We start from the raw sequence: 21,457 nt of genomic DNA on the forward strand, positions 1-21,457 counted from the left end.
TCTTGGCTATAGTTTCCATGTTCATTGTTCTAATTTCCCCTAAACATATTTCTGTACTTTTGTTTTTGCAATAGTCAAAGTAAGGTCTGAAGCAACATTGAGGGATGCCTTTATAATGTGAGATCTGTGTTGCCAAACTTAAATACAACCTCTTGATAGCTTATATATCTAAATTAGACCATGTTTAGATGCTAGCTGCAAGCTCATAGAATTCTTCCAAAACATGACGACTTTTACCTAAGAGAGCACTCTGCTGTCCTGGATGAAGGCTACAGCCCTATATGCAAGGTCTGAGGTGCAGCTGTTTTATACTCTTCCCTGTTACACTCCAACGGAAACAAGTGTTAAATTCTTTCCTCCCACATTTTCATTTCTGGGCAAATGTGGAAGAAAATTTAATTCTTGCATACATAGAGAGGTCAGTTCCTGAGAGTGATCTCTCTTGCACTTGCAGTAGAAAATTCTATATGGATGTGCATATGGATCTTATCTGTTTGCTTGAGTTTTGGTTAATAAACATATTGCAACAAACTATTCAAAATAGTTTTCAAACTTTTTCAACCTGCTCCTCCCACAACTAGAAGTAAGGGTCCACCATGGTGGTGTTTGAGACTAGAAGCACCAGGGTGGCCTCTTGTCTAGCTTGGGGTTTGAAATGCCTACCATCACCACCTTATAAAAACCACTGTCATGTTAAATATATAGTATTCAGCCAAGGCACCTAAATTCTCTCCATCATAGCATATAGATCCTACTTTTATCACTGAAGTTTTTCTATTCTTGAAAGTGGTATTCATATGAATCAAGATATGAGTACCAAAGTCTGAATATTTATTTATATTTAGACTTATATCCCGCCCTTCCCACCGAAGTGGCTCAGGGCGGCTCACAACATTCACATAGATTCAGCTTAAAAACATTTACATAATAAAGTTAAAACCATAATTAATAAGACATAAAAATAAGAATAAAAACCAGCGGTCTGTAGATGCATTTCTAGTTCCATCCAGAAGATATTCTCAATGTCATTTTTAGTTCCATCCAGAAGATATTCTCAATGTCAGTTGTTATAGGCCTGCCGGAAGAGGGCTGTCTTACAGGCCCTGCGGAACTGCCCTAGGTCCCGCAGGGCCCGTACCTCTTCCGGCAGCTGGTTCCACCAGTAAGGCACCGTTACCGAATACAAAATTTATTTTTAAAAAAGCCTCATTACAGTATTCCAATCACATTTTGGAGTTATTTCAGGCATCTGAAGGAAACTTAAAATCACTTGCCAATGAATTTTGGTGGTCGTTTCTCTATGAAAGCAGCCATTCCTTCCCTCCGGTCTTTTGTAGGGATATTCTGCATTTAAAAATTACAGTGGTTAACACTTAAAGGAAGTCCTATTAAGTACAAAAGTATATTCTGCATTAATAACTTTTGAATTATAGTTTGATAGAAGCGGTCTCATAATCCCAGGATACATAGCTATCATAAAGTTCCCATAATGGGGATAAAGTTGGGGATAAAGTAGAAAGGAGGAGGAAAAAGTTAAGTTTGTAACGTGTAGGCAGCTTTCAGTTTCAAATGATGAGCAGCCTGATGTCCTAAGCAGACATGCAGTACTTTTTACTTTATAAATAGTTCTTCCTATTGAGAAATGTGCATGTTCACTGAACATATTTAATTCACTCAAGGCCGAAGACAAGTAATAGATAACATGCAAGCTTCTAGGCACATTTTGGATCCAAATCTGAGAAATGTCAGATTCAACCTGATCTTCAAATTATAACGTATATATGATTTGTGCATAATTGTAAAAAAATCCAACTTTTAAAAAGCAGATCCCCCCCCCCAACAAAAAAAAAATTGGGCAGCTTACCAGGGTATAACATATTCCTTCAATAGCCATCCCAGAAGCAATATCAACCTGCAAAAGGAAACCTTATTTGTATGTACAGAAGATGAACATTTTCTAATTATTAACCTTTTGTACTCTTTTAGCCACAATTTCAGTAGTAATATACTAACATGTTAAACTGGATGAGAAAATTTTGACTAAACATTAGGAAGAACTTCCTGACAGAGTGGTTTCTCAGTGGAACAGGCTTTCTTAGGAGATGGTGGACTCTCCTTTGGAGGTTTTTGATCAGAGGCTAAATGGCCATCTGACAGCAATGCTGAATTCTGTGAACTTAGGCAGCTCATGAGAAGGAGGGCAGGAAGGGTTGCATCTGTGTTTAGTTCTCATTGCCCTTTCTTTTCTTTTTTTTGCTAAAACAATTTTTATTTAGTAACATATGGTAATATCAAATACTAATAACATTAAAAGAAAAACACTCTATACCTATCCCATACATTACTCAATTTTATCCTCCCCTCCCCCATATCAAGACTTCCACCAGTGTCAATTACTTAAAATAGTAATAAAAAAACGTAACCTTATCACTTAAAGAATTTCCTTAAAAAAGAAAACTACGTATCATCCTACAAGACAGTAAACAAAACCTATATAAACCAACTTATTTTAGTCCATTTTCATTATTCAATTATTATCAAAAATCACCCAGTCCCTTTATTTTCCATTCTTTTTCCACATATCTTCTGAACTTCTTCCAATACTAAAAGTTTTTTTATTTATAATGTCACCCATTTTTTTATCCATACCAAGCATACTGCTTTGTGGTATAATCCATCATGATTCTTTTACTTCTGTATCCCCAAATTCTTTATGCTGTTCAAAAAACCTTTGTAGCTCTTGAATGCTTGTAATTGTAATCCTTTTCCCTTGATATTCAAAACTCAAACCTTCTTGTAGCATCCATCTATACCTTGTTTCATTGTCTCGTAGCTTGTCTGTTAATTTTTTATATAGTCTTCTGTCAGTTATAACCTTCCTTGGCAGCTCTTTCATTATTCTTACTCTGCTGTCTTCAACCATTAGTATTTTTTCAAAGTTTAAATGATCTTTCCAACCATATCTTGTGTCACAAACCTTATCACCACATCTCTTGGTAATTTATTCTTCTTAGCATAGAATGAGTTGACCCTGTATACATAGTCATACAGGTGTTTAGAATCCTCTGGGTCATCACCTAAAATTTTTTTGGGGGGAGTTTTTAACTTTTTATTACATTTAACAATATATATATATATATATATATATATATATACACACACACACACACACACACACACACACACACACAAAACATAAACTTAGGGATGTAGACCGCGGGATGCATTATACTTATATCATTAAAACACAAATCCTTTGTTCTAACCTAAACCAAATCATACATTCTACAGTTAACCCCTTTTTACACTATATTCTTATTATCTTTCCCCCATAACCATTCATACAATAAGTTCCATTTCTCTTCTATTTGTCTATTTGTTAATTTCTTGTCTTAATATCTCCATCAGAGTATCTACCTCAGCTCAGTCTAGAACCAACCAAAAATACTTTCTTTCTTCTACACTGTGATCCAAAAGAACATTTGGCATTTCAAGTCATCTTACTTTATTTATAAATTACATAGTATCAATTTAATTCCCTGCAACAACAACAACAACAAAAAACCCCCAGCAAGTTTGGAATACACTTTCATACAATAAGATCCGTTTTCCTTCTAGCTATTTGTTAATTTCTTCTCTTAGTATCTCCATCAGAGTATCTACCTCAGCTAAGTCTAGAGCTAACGAAAAAGAAAACTTTTTCTTCTACACTGTGGTCCAAAAAAGAAGAAAAAAAAATTAGCATTTCAAATCATCTTACTTTGTTTGTGAATTGCATGGTATCAATTTGTTTCCCTGCAACAAAGCAACCAGCAATTTCGGAATACACTTTCTTCAGTTTTATTGGTGTAATATGCCAACGATATAACTTTAATGATTTGTCTCTCATCGTCTGGCAGACCAATTCCTTCATTTTCCTCCTAATACACCTTATATAAACCTGTCTCAGCAGGCAGTGTTCCTTGAAATAAATAAGGCAAGCTCTATAGCCATTTTCTGTATCTTTCTCCAATTCCTTTTTCTTCATACCAAGAACTGGTGTCAAGATCTCTACTATCACCTCCTTTATATGGTCATATCTATCCTCTGGAATATTCTGCATTCCTGAAATATGCACTACCTGCACCGTTTCTATTCTCACTAATCTGTCCCCTTCGTATTTTTGAACTTTTTCAATCTCCTCAGACTTTTCATTCACTACTTCCAACTTTCCTTCCACATATTTTGCAGATTGTGTCAAGCCATGAATCTCTTCCTTTACTTCCGTCAATTGCTTTTGCAGGCCATCTAATTTCTTATTTACTCCATCTAATTGTTCTGTCAGATTTGCCTGCACCTGACTCAATGCATTCATAAAATACATTTGCATAGAATTCTGCAATTCCTCTATAACTTCCTGTGAGGACATTATCTCCATCAGTTTTAAAGTTGCCAATAGTGGGACTAGCCTATCTATTTTGTCTTACTTGTATGTCATACTCATTTTTCTATTATCCAAGGTCTTACTGACACCCCAATTCCAAGTCATATACTACTACTTCGCCTTACTTCACTCAAAATTCATACATCACCTTCCTTTAACACTCTCACATACCAGTTGGTTTTTATATCCTTAAATTACTATTCTTTACCACCAAACACCCTTCACCTGAACATTCACATTAACTCATTACATATAGAAAATCATACAGAAAATAAGCAGTAATCAAATTAACAATAGTTAATTATTCAATCCATTAATTATTTGTTAACTGTCTCTTTTGAATCCTTAATGTTTCCCAACCTCTTATCCTTCTGTCTTCCTCTTCTTCTCCTTTTTCTTCCTCTTCTTAATCTCAATCTCTGCTCCTCTCTTCTGCTACCAGTTCAAAAAGCCAGTTCAGTAAATCCATTCCTGTTCTTCCACATCTCTGCCAACGGAATTCCAGCCTCTCCACCTCACCTCCGCCCTTGTGTTCCTGGAAACTCTATACTAACATCAAAAGTCTCCCATCTTCAGATTCAACTCATTTCAAAGGTCCGGTGACTTTCTTTCCACCCTGTATATTATAACCACCGTTGAGCCTTTATTTAGCTCCCTGTCTCTTTAAGAAAATCGCCATGCACAAGCATATGGGAAAAGGGAGAGGAAAAGAAGTTCATGAAGGCTCCCCTTAAATCGTCAGAAATCTCCTGCTTCTTTCCTCTTTTCCCCCCTTCTTCACCTCCTCTGTCTCAGTGCTCTTCACAAACTTTTACAATCATAGCCAGTCTACGACTCCCAACCTCTGCCGTTGCTGCCAAGGTAGTCCTCCACCACTCCTCCGCTTTCTACCTTTGTGCATTCGCTAAACCAGGTCTTTCCCCCCCCAGCTTCGGATTCCACTCGAAAGCAGGGGCAAAACAATGCACTTAGTAAGTTCTTTCCTTCGTTTATGTCTCCAGTTTAGGGTCAGATGTACTCCCCCCCCCTTCTTTACCATTTATTCTGTCCTCCAAATGCCGCTTCGCCTACTCCTCTTCTCCGGTGGTCACAGCTAATTCGCCATTAAGGCGTCTGGCCTATCCGGGCTTGAAGTAATATGTTGAACGGGCTCTATGCTCAGACAAATCGGCACAGAGCACCCAGCACTCCTCCGCACGAGTGCCCCTCCAACAGGGGTACCACCGAGTTCTTACCAGCTGAAGAACCCCCCCAAAAAAGACCAGCACAGACGCTGCAGAGCCGGAGCTCCGACAAACACGTCTGTTAGCGCTGTGCCGTTACCGGAAACTCATCACCTAAAAATTCAGCAATGATTTTTGTTATATTCCTTCAGGTCATTTTGTTCATTTTCAGGTACCCCTCTCAGGCATATCTCATTTTTCATCAGCTTGCAGTCGTGCATTACTACCTTCTCTTGCACTTATTTTAAGGTGGAATCATGTTCTTTCACCTTCTCCTCCACCTCTTGTACTTTCTTAGATGTCACTAAGGTGTCATTTCTGAGATCCTCAATTTTTTTTGAGCTTCTTTACTGGATTCAATGTCCTTTATTTCTTTTTTATAGGCAGTTATTAGCTCTTTCATTCCTTTCATCATTCTTGCCTCCATCACATCCAGTTGCTCCTGCATCTTTTCAAGTGAGCCAGCCCTTGTACGTATTGGCTTATGGTCTGACATGTAAATAAGCTCCAAAAGTTGATCTTTCCAAATTAAATTTCAAGTATAAGATTTTAAAGACAGAGGCTTGCCTTCTTCAGTGAGCCCAAAATTGCCGTTCCTGGAGCTTTCCAGGTCAAGATATTAATTTTTAAAGTTTTTATTCTGTCCAAGATGGCGCCCGCGGTTTTTCTGCGCCTCTTTTTTAAAATTTTCCTTTTTCTTCTAGAGGCTACCCAAATTAATTTTGTTGATATTGTCCAATATTTTTCACTTTATAATGTCCAAATATTCCGGCTCCACTAATTTTCCAAGTCCCAAATAGCTTTAAATCATTTTAATTTTTTTACCTTCTCTTAATGGCCGCTGATGTTTTTCTATGGTTTCTTAGTCCTTGAGTAGGTTGGTTAACTTGCATTTTACCTTCTTTCAATGGCCACTTCCTGCCTTGCTTGCTACCAAATCCTGTTCTTAGTGATCCAAAGATTTCTCGATACTTTAATGACACACTTCCTGTGATTTCCAGTAGATCAGCAACTCTGTGACGATGGGGGTTTTCAGCAGAAACCACAGGTATTCAAAACATTGTTTTTCTCATCTTTTAACGCTGTTCTTTAATATCCAATAGTCTCAATCTCACCCCCTCCTCTTCTTCTTTATATTGACATAATATGTTTAACTTGCCACCTTTTAGTCTTTCTTTTAAAGTTCTTATTTTAGTCCCGGAATGATAGATAAAGATCAGTACCCTCAACGTTAGTTATCCAAGTAGACACCATTCTGATGTTAATTCAGATGTTAAGTAGAACAAAGAAGCATTGGATCCTGGTGAGTTTAAGTCAACTGAATGACCCTGGGGGTTCTCTGTAGACATTGGAATGCAATTCGTCGCTGGAGACTCTTCAAAGCCTTAAAGGAGCCCCTCTGGAACTCCTTTTCAGCCAAAGTAAATCTCCTCAGAATTTTTCAAGCATGTCTTGGACTAATCTCTGACTGAAAAAAGTAGGCAGTAGGCGTTGAGATCGCCTTTTCTACTCCGAACAGAGACCCCAGTCTGCTCCCCTTGTGAGAAGCAGTTCAGCTCTCCATTTTCCAACTCCGGAAGTCTCATTGCCCTTTCTTACATGCCCAGGGAATGCTGTTCACCACTTTAGGGTCAGGCAGCAATTTTTATCCAGGTCAGTTTGGCCAGGGATCCTGGAGGTTTTTTGTTTTTTTGCCATCTTCTGGGTGTGAAGCAGGTGTCACTGGGTGGGGGCAGGGAAGGTATTTGTGAGTTTCCTGCATTGTGCAGGAGGTTGGACTAGATGACCCTGGAAATCCCATCTATGGTGTAGTCTTCACTGCTGCCCCCAAGATGAACAGAGGGATGGATCCAACATGTCTGTTCTGCCACAGTACAGTTCTGGATCCTTAGCAGAGTGGAACATTTGGTTCTAACCCAAAAAGTTTTGGAATGCCTTCAAAGATGTTTTACTGCAGTGCAGCATTTCCTGTGTTTTAGCCTAGGAGGTCAGATACTTAAACAGAAAACTGATAAAATGCAACAACAAATGTGATAATCTTGGGACATTTTCAAGAGTGTGCAAACCCCTCCCCTCCCCCCAAAAAAGTATCAATGTAAAATATATCTACATAATTCAGTTTTTACTCAAAAGCCTCCATAGATGGCATTCCATAACCTCCCTCTCAATACCTTTGGCTACTACATATGTAGTTTTACAGTTCCCATGTCTGGACCTTAGGTAGGGGTGAGAGGAAAAGAACTATTAAGAATATATGTGCACACAGTCATATTTATGCTGAGAATTGCTTTTCAAGAGCTGCTTTGCTTAAAAACAGCTATTTTGTGAGTATATGTAGTGTAGTCATGTACATCTCTGGTTTGCTGAAGATCTTCATAAAAAGCCTTATTATAAACTCATTACCTCAGTTCCTCTGTTTATAGCCACTTTACTCATTTTCACTGCAATTGGAGCCTTTTAACAGAAAAGAGAACAGGGATTTGTGAGTAGTAATATACCAATGAGGATATTCATAACTGCTGAAAAGAATTATCTGCCTTAGGATGAAGAGAAAACAGTGGAATAGGAAAAAAGTTGACAAATCCCTGTTCCTATAGGAACTTAGATTTGTTTTAGTTTGTATCACTCCCCACTGGAATCATGGGCCACCGATGGAACAATATCATCATTGGGCATGGTTGTATTATTGGGCATGGTTCCTTATCAGATTCCATAGACAAAATAAGTAACACAATATTTGCAAGGGGCAGAAAGGTCTGGGTTCTAGTCACTGCTCAGCCATAAAGTTCACTAGGTAACCTTGGGCCTATCACTGTCTGTGTTGTTAGAAAGTTTAAAAGTATATACCCTCAAAGCATTTGCAATAGAAAATAGAAAAGCAAATTCCTACCCCCCTAAAATCAGAATCTACCCGTATTTTTCGGTCCATAAGGCGCTCCGGACCATAGGACGCACCTTCCTCCTGGGGCGCGATCCGCTGCCTCCTCCGATCCCGGCGCTTCCCCCGCGCCTGCCTGCCTGGCTCCAGCTTCTTCCAGCAAGCGCTGGGATCGCTCCACGCTGCCCCCACCACAAACTCAGCGCTTTGCGAGCACCAGCTGCAGAGGGGGCAGCGTGCTTCCTCCGTGCCTGTCTGCCTGGCTCCAGCTCTGACGCTTACAGCAAGCGCCAGGATCGCTCCCTCCGCCCTCCAATCCCGGTGCTTGCTTTAAGCATCAGAGAAGGGGCCGGGATCGGAGGGCGGAGGGAGCAATCCTGGCGCTTGCTGTAAGCGTCAGAGCTGGCGCCAGGCAGACAGGCATGGAGGAAGCATGCTGCCCCCTCCGCAGCCGGCGCTCGCGAAGCTCTGGGTTTGCGGTGGGGGCAGCGTGGAGCGATCCCAGCGCTTGCTGGAAGAAGCTGGAGCCAGGCAGGCAGGTGTGGGGGAAGCGCTGGGATCAGAGGCGGAGGCAGCGGATCGCCCCCTCCCCGAGGAAGGTACCCTCGCTCCATAAGACGCACACACTTTTCCCCCCACTTTTTTTTGGGGGGGGGAGTGCGTCTTATGGTCCAAAAAATACGGTAAATCATGAAAATTAGTGATAAGGTGAAACTGGATATGATTTCTTTTTTAAACAAATTTGGGTTGCCTTGATGTTCTTTAGAAAAAATAGGTTTGGTGCAGTGAGCACCCATTATTCTGACAGTGCAAAAAAGTATCCTGCAGATGATACCCATCAAGTGATGATACACTGACCCGAGGAACAATCTCTTCAGCTAAAGCTAATGCTCTTTGATAAGCTGCATTGCCCTCCTCATTCTGTGGCACTGCATGATTAACTAGCCCAATTGAGTAGGCCTCTTGTCCATCAATCTGTCTGCCAGTGAAAATCAGTTCTTTGGCACGGCCTACTCCAATGCATCGTGGTAGACGCTGGGATCCACCTAGGCAAAAAACAAAACAATGATAAAATGTAGCACAGATTTTGGGAGGCAAATTCTCTACTGTGGTTCTGTATACGGAAACAATGAACTAGGATCCTTTGCCACACCTGTACTGCAGAAAGCACTGGTAGAGGCCTCTTGCTTCCTCATTGCAGCCACCTTTGGGATGAGTTGCTGAATGGGGAGAAAGTGGGCAAAAACACAGTCTTTTCTGCTTGCTCAAGTAGATCTGACCCAGTGGAACTGAGGGATAGGATCTAAGCTATGATAATTATCTCTTCATAAATTAGCTGGATCCAGCTGTGTTGCTCATAATCTCTACCAATGGCCTCAAGAGAGAATATTACAGAACCAGCTATCCTGGTGACTGAATGTTCCATTTTGTGTAGGCACTATGTGTAATCTGCCTTGAGTCCCTGTGAGAATTAAAACAATCACAGTTGAAGGGGTCATACAGGCCAACCCCTTACTCAATGCAGGATCAGCCTAGAACAGGGGTGGCCACATGTGGCTCTTTCACACATATTGTGTGGTTCTCAAAGCCCCCACCACCCATCAGCTGGGTTGGAGAAGGCATTTCTCTCTTTAAATCACCAGTTTGGTGTAGTGGTTAAGTGCGCAGACTCCTATCTGGGAGAACCAGGTTTGATTCCCCGCTCCTCCATTTACAGCTGTGGGAATGGCCTTGGGTCAGCCATAGCTCTCATATGAGTTGTCCTTAAAAGAGCAGCTGCTGTAAGAGCTCTCTCAGCCCCACCCACCTCATAGGGTGTCTCTTGTAGGGGAGGAAGGTAAAGGAGATTGTGACTACTCTGAGACTCTGAGATTCAGAGTATAGGGCAGGATATAAACCCAATATCATCTCTAAGCCAAGCTAGTTGGTGGCTTGGAGAATGGATTTAATGTTGCTTTCTTTTCGCATCTCCCTCCATCTATTTCCTTCCCTTCCTTTTTTGTGGCTTTCAAGCATCTGACATTTATTCTATGTGGCTCTTATGTTACGCAAATTTGGCCACTCCTAGCCTAGAGCATCTCTGACAAGTGTTCATCCAGCTGCTGCTTAAAGAATACCAGTGAGGGGGGAGCTCACCATCTCCCTTGGTAGCTGATTCCACTGTTGAACCACTCTTACTGTAAAAAGTTTTTCCTAATATCCAACTGGTATCTTCCTGTCCTTAATTTAAACCTATTATTGCGAGTTCTCTCTTCTGCTGCCCTTCTCTAAGTGACAGCCCTTCAAATACTTAAAGAGCACAATCATGCCCCCCTCAGCCACCTCTTCTCCAGACTGAACATACCCAAGCCCCTTAAAAAGAGAGACTATAAATAACATCAATAAATATAACAATTTGTATCTTTACAATTTGTATCTTGAGTTTCTTGATGCTCTCAATGACTGTGCTATGGAGCAGATGGTCTCAGAACCTACCAGGGGTGAGGCGATCCTGGATTTGGTCTTAAGTAATGCCCAAGACTTGGTGAGAGATGTAAAAGTGATTGCGCCGCTTGGGAGCAGTGACCATAATGTTATTGATTTCACCGTTTGTATAAATAGGGAGTTGCCCAAAAAGACCGCCACAACCACGTTTAACTTTAAAAGAGGTAAATACACTGAGATGAGGAGGCATGTGAGGAGGAAACTGAAAGGGAAGGTAAATACGGTCAAAACCCTTGGGGAAGCTTGGACAGTATTTAAAACTATAATCCTAGAAGCTCAGATAAAATACATACCACAAGTTAGGAAAGGCACAAACAGGCATAAGAAAAGGCCTGCATGGTTAACAAACAAAGTAATGGAAGCTGTAAAAGGTAAGAAGGACTCCTTTCAGCGGTGGAAAACCAGTCCAAGTGAGATTAGTAAAAGGGAACACAGGCTGTGGCAAATCAAATGCAAGACTGTGATCAGGCAGGCAAAAAGGGACTATGAGGAGCATATTGCAAAAAACATAAGGACCAACAATAAAAATTTCTTCAAATATATTAGAAGTAGGAAACCAGCCAGGGAAGCAGTGGGGCCCTTGGATGACCATGGGGTAAAAGGATTACTGAAGGAGGATAGGGAAATGGTTGAGAAGCTAAATGAATTTTTTGCCTCCGTCTTCACTGTGGAAGACGAGAACTTTTTGCCCGCTCCAGAACCACTAATTTTGGAAGGGGTGTTTAAAGACCTGGGTCAGATTGAGGTGACAAAAGAAGAGGTCCTACAACTGATAGATAAATTAAAAACTAATAAGTCACCGGGTCTGGATGGCATACATCCGAGAGTTCTGAAAGAACTCAAAGTTGAACTTGTGGATCTTCTGACAAAGATCTGTAATCTTTCATTGAAATCTGCCTCCGTTCCTGAGGACTGGAAGGTAGCAAATGTCACCCCCATCTTTAAAAAGGGTTCCAGAGGAGACGCGGGAAATTACAGGCCTGTCAGTCTGACTTCAATACCGGGAAAGTTGGTAGAAACCATTATTAAGGACAGAATGAGTAGGCACATTGATGAACATGGGTTATTGAGGAAGACTCAGCATGGGTTCTGCAAGGGGAGATCTTGCCTCACTAACCTGTTACAGTTCTTTGAGGGGGTAAACAAACATGTGGACAAAGGAGACCCGATAGATGTTTACCTTGACTTCCAGAAAGCTTTTGATAAAGTTCCTCATCAAAGGCTCCTTAGAAAGCTTGAGAGTCATGGAGTAAAAGGACAGGTCCTCTTGTGGATCAAAAACTGGCTGAGTAATAGGAAGCAGAGAGTGAGTATAAATGGGCAGTCTTCGCAGTGGAGGATGGTAAGCAGTGGGGTGCTGCAGGGCTCCGTACTGGGTCCCATGCTCTTTAACTTGTTCATAAATGATTTAGAGTTGGGAGTGAGCAGTGAAGTGGCCAAGTTTGCGGATGACACTAAATTGTTCAGGGTGGTGAGAACCAGAGAGGATTGTGAGGAACTCCAAAGGGATCTGTTGAGGCTGGGTGAGTGGGCGTCAACGTGGCAGATGCGGTTCAATGTGGCCAAGTGCAAAGTAATGCACATTGGGGCCAAGAATCCCAGCTACCAATACAAGTTGATGGGGTGTGAACTGGCAGAGGCTGACCAAGAGAGAGATCTTGGGGTTGTGGTAGATAACTCACTGAAAATGTCAAGACAGTGTGCGTTTGCAATAAAAAAGGCCAACGCCATGCTGGGAATTATTAGGAAGGGAATTGAAAACAAATCAGCCAGTATCATAATGCCCCTGTATAAATCGATGGTGCGGTCTCATTTGGAGTACTGTGTGCAGTTCTGGTCGCCGCACCTCAAAAAGGATAGTATAGCATTGGAGAAAGTCCAGAAAAGGGCAACTAGAATGATTAAAGGGCTGGAACACTTTCCCTATGAAGAAAGGTTGAAACGCTTGGGACTCTTTAGCTTGGAGAAATGTCGACTGCGGGGTGACATGATAGAGGTTTACAAGATAATGCATGGGATGGAGAAAGTAGAGAAAGAAGTACTTTTCTCCCTTTCTCACAATACAAGAACTCGTGGGCATTCGATGAAATTGCTGAGCAGTCAGGTTAGAACGGATAAAAGGAAGTACTTCTTCACCCAAACGGTGATTAACATGTGGAATTCACTGCCACAGGAGGTGGTGGCGGCCACAAGCATAGCTACCTTCAAGAGGGGTTTAGATAAAAATATGGAGCAGAGGTCCATCAGTGGCTATTAGCCACAGTGTGTGTGTATATATAAAATTTTTTGCCACTGTGTGACACAGAGTGTTGGACTGGATGGGCCATTGGCCTGATCCAACATGGCTTCTCTTATGTTCTTATGTTTACTGTGCTATTCAGTGACATAGGGTTCTGCCTAATAAACTTGTGCATGCAGCTCACAGAATGTGGTCTATCTGCCTCCCACTGCAGCCCTTTGTAAAACTGACCCATGATTCAGGGTATACCCAGGAACAATGCCGGCCACAGTATGGGGAGTCTAGAAGGAAAGGGGAATAGTCAAAAGTCACTCCTCCTTACTCTAGTGGGCAATGACTGCTGGATACAGCCTGGAGTGTATGTGTCATGCCTGCACCAGACCCAGCCCTTGCTAACCCAGAGCAGGAGCCACCTGAAACTGATCAGGCCACACCAGGCCCTAGCTCATCCCCTCCTGAAACTGATCAGGCCACACCGGGCCCTAGTGCATCACCTCCTGAATCCCCGCCACCTGTGAGCCGGCTCCGTGAAAGAAGACGGCAGGAGTTCAAAGACAGACGGAAAGAAGCACGCATGCGTGGGAGGAGAGATCTAAGCCCGGAGTACTAACGAGCTAACAAGCCAGCACAGTATATCTGTAGTCCTGGCCTTAGGGCAAACTATGCTGGCAACGAACGATCCTCCTCGGACGTGACCATGCCCTGCACCCTCTTGCCTGCTGAGAGAACCCGTTTGCTCCTGACCCGGCTTGAATCTTGGACTTGGAACTGGACTCTGCTTTTGCCCTGTGGACTGGCTTAGGTACTTTGAATATATTCGGCTTGCTTCCTCTGGCTTTTGACCCACTGCATTCCTGTGACGACGCGCCCTGCTTCTCCCTTCGGCTGGACTGATTTATGGTAGGGACTAATTAGGACTGCTAGATAACGCTTGTGGTGCTCCTTGAAAGCACCGTAGCCGGCTGCCAGCGTCCTGGCCGATTGCCAGGGCAACAGCAGCCGCCCGTCTCTACCTGAAGGTCCGGGTCGTGACAGCTTGCCAGCACCCATATAACTCGCCTGGCTCCCCCATGACTGAACAAGCGGCAGGAGGCGTGGACCCCCTGTCGTGGCTCCTCGACCAAGTGCAACAGCTGACGCAGGCTGTAATTACACTCCAGCAACAGACTGCTTCCAATGCTACGGCCCTGGCTGCTGCAGCAGCGCCTCGCTCCCGCTGCCCGGTGAGTGTTCCTGACAAGTTTGAAGGAAGCCTGGAAGAGTTCCCTGCCTTCCTCGCCCAATGTGAACTGTACATGGAGATAAGGCAGAGCGACTTCCCTACAGACAAGACCAAGGTCTGTTTTGTTTTGAGCCTGCTTAAAGGGCAAGCGGCCAAATGGGCCACTCCCCTACTGCTGGAATCTTCGCCGCTGCTAGCAGATTACCCCCGTTTCAAGGCACATTTCACGGCTGCCTATGCCAACCCCGTGCGAGCTGAGACGGCCAACCGCAAGATACGGACTTTGCAACAAGGCCAAAACTCTGTCTCCCACTACACCACTGAATTCCAGTTGTTGGCTCAAGACCTGGCCTGGAATGAAGCTGCCCTGGTGGACCAGTATACGGAGGGACTCTCTGATGCCATCCTGGATGAACTGGCCCGCAGCGACCGACCAACCGCCCTACAAGACCTGATCCGGTTATGCATGCGCATTGATGGGCGGCTACAGAGCCGCCGCCAGAAGCAGAAAGGAGGCAACGCCCCAGCGAGGGTCCCCACAGCTGCTCCACCGCCAGGTTCCCTGGCTCTTCCCCCAGCTGCGGAACCCATGCAGCTGGGCGTCGCCCGCCCTCGCCTGACTCCCGAGGAGAAGACCCGTCGGCGCACCCACAACCTGTGCCTGTATTGTGGCGGAGCTGGACATTTTGCAAGTACCTGTCCAGCCAAATCGCAGCGCCCCGCAAGCTCCGCTGCCCCGGTAAAAGGCCAGCCCCAGGTCTAGTTGGAGCTCCTGACCTGGGGCACTTCTTGAGGGCCTCCAGCTCCGTCGATCCCCCACCTACCCCGTTCCTGGTCCCGATTCGTCTGCAGCTCCCTGACGGCCGGTGGATCTTTGTACATGCCATGTTGGACTCAGGGGCTGCCTGCTGCTACATGGACCACCTCTTCGCCAAGGAACATGGCATCCCCATCCGGGAAAAGAAGACCCCTACCCTGGTCGAGGTCGTGGACGGTCATCTGCTGCGCTCTGGACCCGTCCGCCACGGCTTGAATCTTGGACTTGGAACTGGACTCTGCTTTTGCCCTGTGGACTGGCTTAGGTACTTTGAATATATTCGGCTTGCTTCCTCTGGCTTTTGACCCACTGCATTCCTGTGACGACACGCCCTGCTTCTCCCTTCGGCTGGACTGATTTATGGTAGGGACTAATTAGGACTGCTAGATAACGCTTGTGCTGCTCCTTGAAAGCACCGTAGCCGGCTGCCAGCGTCCTGGCCGATTGCCAGGGCAACAGCAGCCGCCCGTCTCTACCTGAAGGTCCGGGTCGTGACAGTATGCTATTATGAAAGCAACAAGTAATAAAGTGTATAAAGCTGCTTTACCTGCACCTGGAAAGAGTCCTCTGGTTGTCTCAATGAGACCCATTTTTGCAGATGATGCTGCCAGAAAAAGCAACAGAAGAAGGAAGTCACTTTAACATATGCATTATGCTGTTTAACTGTGCTAAACTTGGTTGGATTGTGCTCACAGCTGTGCACTTGGAGGGAAAAAAGGAACAGTGATCAATCTGTGTCATGTGGTGCGTTCAGAGGCCCTACAGCCTACCTTTGGACATTAAGGCTGCATGCAAGCAACACCTGTTGCTGCTGAGCTCATGTCTTAGTGTTCCTCATTCTCTTCTCACCCCAAGACAGTGGTTAAAACTAGCTTCAGTTACCTGCAATGTATGAATGCAGGAACACAGTTTAACCAGAGTTAGTTTCCTGTTCCCTAAATGGAATCCTAAACCAAAATCCTGGTTAGTGGTAGTAAAGGGGAACTAACTCAGTTAACTCACACGCTGGCATTTGTACATCATGAGTCACAGTTATTTAACAAGAATTCTTGGCACAACACCAGAAGGAGCGAGACATGCATGTCAACTTGTTAACAAACTGGGCTCAAACACATTTTTCCTTAACCAAAGTTAACAATATGAGGTTTGAATACTGCCTAACTCTCCCTGTAACACAGATAGTTATGTTGGTGTACAAACCTGCAACTCGGAGATCACAAGCTAGCGCCAGTTCCAAACCTCCACCCAATGAATAGCCTTCAACTGCAGCAATGGTTGGCATTGGCAGTGAGGCTGTAAGAAAATAGTATGGAAAAACATTTTATGTGAAGCGAGTACTCCATACAATCTACTTATAGTAATTAGTGACTGTCCAAGAAAATACAAAGAAATTACTAATATTTACTTTAGGATATTTTAATGCTTCAGCCTGAAACACATTATCATGTTAGTGTACCTCCAGAAAAGAAGTATAATTCATCTCATAGAGGATCTACTGAACAGAATTGTACACAAAAAAATCACAATTTAGCAAGCCTAGCTAACACATTGACTCAGCATAGGTTCAGCAATTCTATTGATTTAATGGCATAGCTGAGAGTTCCTTATTTATTTCATTTGATTTATCACCCACTCTCCCTGAAACGGTCTCAGAGTGGATGACAATAATTTACAGTTTAAAACCTTCTAAAATACAACATAAGTTAGACAGAATTAATAAATAACTATGAAATCAGTGCTCCTCTCTCCTTTCTATCTGAGGATAATTCTAGTTAGTACCTTGACAACAATCACATGAAAATGGCTGTTAATTACTTACCAATGCCATCCATTAAGCTTCTGAGCCTTTGAACAAACTGAACAGCTTGGGAATCAGTCATCTGAGCACGCTCTTTTAGGTCAGCACCTATATTTGGAGTAGAAACAGATCGTTTGTTGATACACAAAGGGAACACAAGGAGTTAAGCAGTATTGCTTCAACACACCAATAATTGCCTTGTAAGCTACAAGAGAATCCTATGTAGAATTTGGTCACAGAATCATAGATTTGGAAGGGACCTCCAAGCTCATCTAGTCCAACCCCTGCACAATGCAGGGAATTCACAAATACCTCCCCCTCTGCTCCTCATGATTTGCCTAAGTTCACAGAATTCAGCATTGCTGTCAGATGGCCAGCTAGCTTCTGCTTAAAAACCTCCAAAGAAGGAGAACCCGCCAACTCCCGAGGACGCCTGTTCTGCTGGGGAACTGCTCTGTCAGGAAGGTCTTCCTAATGTTTAGCTAAATACTCTTTTGATTTAATTTCAACCTGCTGGTTCTGGTCCAACCTTCTGAGACAACAGAAAACAACTCTGCACCATCTTCTATATGACAGCCCTTCAGGCACTTGAAGATGGTGATCATATTACCTCTCCAAACCCTGTTAAAAATCAGTGAAGTGCACTTAATTCTGCATAAGATTGATCTGTTAAAATGACCACTTGCCAGTTAATCGCAGCTGTCTGGTTTTGGGAAGGCCTCTTTTAATAGTCTTTTGAATCAGTTCTGATAGTACTGTATATTCCTACTGTATACTCATTAATTAAATCAGATAGAGAACCACATGGCCCACAGCAATGCTTTTCCATTTAATAAAGTCTATGATTTTTATCTATTATTTTTGGGGTAGCGGTGGCTGTAAATTGTTACATCAGAATATGTTCTCACCCACCTGCACAAAAAACACCTTTTACATTGCTCTTGATTATCACTACACGAACATTTTCATCACAACGGAGAATGTCAAGGGTTTCATAAAGCTAAGGGGAGAGAATATAGTCAGAGTTGAAATATAAAATTCTACCAGAACCCATAACTCTATGGTTAATTTTATCAGGTGATTGTTGCTGAAAATCGCAAATGGAAACTCTACTCTAAAGGAATCCATAGGGAACTTTATACCACAAAATATGTAAAAATTAGGCAATATAGCAAATCAGTGGCTTAGCACATTGAAGTATATTCGATTTTCAAAATTCTGACAGCTTATCTTACAACTACCTTGTATAAAGGTAAAGGTAGTCCCCTGTGCAAGTGCCAGTCATTTCCAACTCTGGGGTGACATTGCTTTCACAACGTTTTCACGGCAGACTTTTTACGGGGTGGTTTGCCATTGCCTTCCCCAGTCATCTACACTGTCTCCCCAGCAAGCTGGGTACTCATTTTACCAACCTCGGAAGGATGGAAGGCTGAGTCAACCTCGAGGCGGCAGCCTGAAAACCCAGCTTCTGCTGAGATCGAACTCAGGTCGCCTGAGCAGGGAGCTCAGACTGCAGTACTGCAGCTTTACCACTCTGCGCCACGGGGCTCTATATATACTTTGTATAACACTATTCTAAACTTACTATATAAGCACTTCCTTCATTTTATTTATTTAGATTTTTAAACAGTCCTCCCCCTAAATAGGCTTCACTCTAAAAACCATGCACTCCACTAAAAAGATTCTGCAGAATAAATTACTTGAGGATTATGCCATTGAACACAGATGAATATTCAAATAGAGGTTACATAACTGAAAGTTAGACAGAGGCTTTCACTTCATCTACAAACACTTTACCCAATGAATTTTTGGCATGTGGTCTGTTCATTTGAATTTCTGCAATGCCTTTAGTAAAAAAAAACAAAAAACAAGAACAGGTGATCCCATGTTTAAAGTTTAGCACTTGGGTGTTGGTAGTGGAGAGTACCTCCAGAATTTATATCTGATATTTCCTGGGGCACTTTCCATTGTAAATGAAGAAAAACACCAACTTAACACACTAATTTTAGGACATGACTCTTTTCTGGGTGGGAATCATGCTCTGCTGAAATCAAAAGGGCCTGCATCAAAGAGAAAGTATTTAAATTGAAAGGGTGGAAATTATTGCTAGTTCGCAACTAAGATTCTTGTACAAAGTGGACCTTTGCCATGGATTGCACTTTTCAAAAGACCTGGTACTTCAATAATTCAGCAGCTCTGCTTTCTGATATCAAGCATGGAATGAGGCATGTGAGCACAGACATAAATAAATGCTAGTCCAGAGGTGGCCAAACTGCAGCTCAGGAGCCACATGCGACTCTTCCGCACATATTGTATAGCTCTCAAAATTGAAAGGGTGGAAATTATTGCTAGTTCGCAACTAAGATTCTTGTACAAAGTGGACCTTTGCCATGGATTGCACTTTTCAAAAGACCTGGTACTTCAATAATTCAGCAGCTCTGCTTTCTGATATCAAGCATGGAATGAGGCATGTGAGCACAGACATAAATAAATGCTAGTCCAGAGGTGGCCAAACTGCAGCTCAGGAGCCACATGCGACTCTTCCGCACATATTGTATAGCTCTCAAAGCCGCCACCATCCCGTCAGCCAGCTTGGAGAAAGCATTTGTCTCTTTTAATCACTTCTCCAAGCCAAGTCAGTCGGCGCTTGGAGAATGCATTTAAAGTTCAAATTGTTTCCTTCCACCCCTCCCTCCCCCATCTATTTTCCTTCCTTCCTTTCTATCTTGTGGCTCTCAGACATCTGACATTCATGTCTTGTGGCTCTCAAGCATCTGATGTTTACTCTGTATGGCTCTTATGTTAAGCATGTTTGGCCTCTCCTGTGCTAGTCTGATAGTTCCTTCACTGGCAGGCCAGAATCATTGCTGATCTTTGACAGTGTGCATCCTCTCCCTTGCATCCCCTCTCCCCTACAAGAAACATGCCCCCCCCCTCATCCTGTCTGGAAAATAATGGTGTTTTTTAAATCCATGGGGATTGAGGATGTCGAGACAGTGGTTTACAGCATCCCTGTGGCATAATCCGTTTTCTAATTACTATTTAATTTGGGGACAGTAGTAGTAAACAATACATTTATTGCATATGGCTATTGGCCTTCACAATCCAAAAGGCATTTACAAGCAAGCAGCCGGATTTGGGGACAGAGGATGACAGGTGTTAAATAGTATTTTTAAGCACTACAGTGAAAATCACAGGTACTTGTCCTCATCTGAACGCTTTCTGCTGGTGTCTGTTATGGGTTTCCACCCCCAAAAGTGCTCCCCCGACAACACACATCCAGGTGTGGCAAACAGAGGGTTACCTGAATTCCTCCGCCTTCCCCTGTACCTCCTGCGCTTCCTATTCTACCGGAGGTTATAGGTGGTATCAAATGGAAGCAGGAAGTGGGGGGGGGCATCTTTTTACAGGCAACTTCGTAGTAGCTGTGATGGAAGAGAGGGAGAAAATAGCTTTTGGCGTTTATCTGGGCAGCTACGGTGTTCGTGTACATTTTTACTTCAAAAGTTTCGCTGTATTTTGAAGGCCCTGCCGAGGACGATATCAGCCGCTTGAACTTTGCTGTTTCGGGCGGGCCACTGACTCCACTCACCGCAATTTGCCTCCCCATGAACTTGTAACAGGATCTCTCTTTTTTTTCCTGCGGACATGGATCTTCTGAGGAACTTGCAGGATGTATGGAGACACTCGGCCGAGAGCGTCCGAAGACAAACGCTTGCTTTACTCAGTTGAAACATCACCTTGTCTTACTGACCCCCGTTGGTTTGCTTCCTTCTTTCTCTGCAGCCCTCCCTAAGGGACAGGGGCGGAGTGGAGAGGTACCGCCCCCGTCTCAAGTGACTCTTTCCACAAGAGAACAAATTTTGACTCCAGTGGCGCCGTTAAGACCAACAAACGTTTATTCCGTTTTCTTGTGCTGGCACACTTCCTCATATACATAGAAAGGGAAGTTAAGCATTCATCTTTGTGCGTGTGTGTAAAGATGCCTCTACATAGGTAAACTAGCAAATTAGAATACAATTTAAGGAATATTTTTTGATATATGGAAAGACTAAGCAATAACAAGCTGATTTTATAGATTACAATATGTTTGGATTTAATTATGGGGGGAACAGTGGAGCAATAAATATATCAAAATAGGAGAATATGTAGAACTGAACGAGTTTAGCATATGAAAGAAACCAGAATTCGTTAAGTTCACGGTGGGGGTTGTTCCAAATTGTGTAATAACTCGTAGTTCAGCAATTTTTCTTTCCAGTCTATTCCTGAAGTTTCTTTGTGATTTAAGAGAGATTGGTTTCTTATCTCATTACATATGCTAAACTTGTTCAGTCCTTACATATATGTTCTCAAGAAGAAGGGCTAAACATCCC

The 21,457-nt window shown here is 43.0% G+C and overlaps 1 protein-coding gene across 2 annotated transcripts; it reads right to left on the reverse strand.

Annotated features, from left to right (window-relative positions):
* Positions 1–814: 814 nt before the first annotated feature.
* Positions 815–20,878, reverse strand: ECHDC2 (enoyl-CoA hydratase domain containing 2). 2 transcript variants are annotated; one of them, XM_060233315.1, is made up of 10 exons: positions 20,677–20,878; positions 18,862–18,929; positions 17,997–18,084; positions 17,106–17,192; positions 16,487–16,579; positions 15,834–15,890; positions 9,383–9,570; positions 8,050–8,100; positions 1,865–1,912; positions 815–1,344 (listed from the first exon to the last, which is right to left on the reverse strand). In XM_060233315.1, exons 1-10 carry the CDS (start codon positions 20,819–20,821, stop codon positions 1,267–1,269), a joined length of 903 nt encoding a protein of 300 aa, XP_060089298.1. In that variant the 5' UTR covers positions 20,822–20,878; the 3' UTR covers positions 815–1,266. The 2 variants fall into 2 exon arrangements, with proteins under 2 accessions (XP_060089298.1, XP_060089300.1); XM_060233317.1 differs by lacking the exon at positions 8,050–8,100.
* Positions 20,879–21,457: the final 579 nt, after the last annotated feature.

The sequence above is a fragment of the Heteronotia binoei genome, chromosome 2, assembly GCF_032191835.1.
Source record: "Heteronotia binoei isolate CCM8104 ecotype False Entrance Well chromosome 2, APGP_CSIRO_Hbin_v1, whole genome shotgun sequence".
In the NCBI taxonomy this organism is placed as follows: domain Eukaryota; kingdom Metazoa; phylum Chordata; class Lepidosauria; order Squamata; family Gekkonidae; genus Heteronotia; species Heteronotia binoei.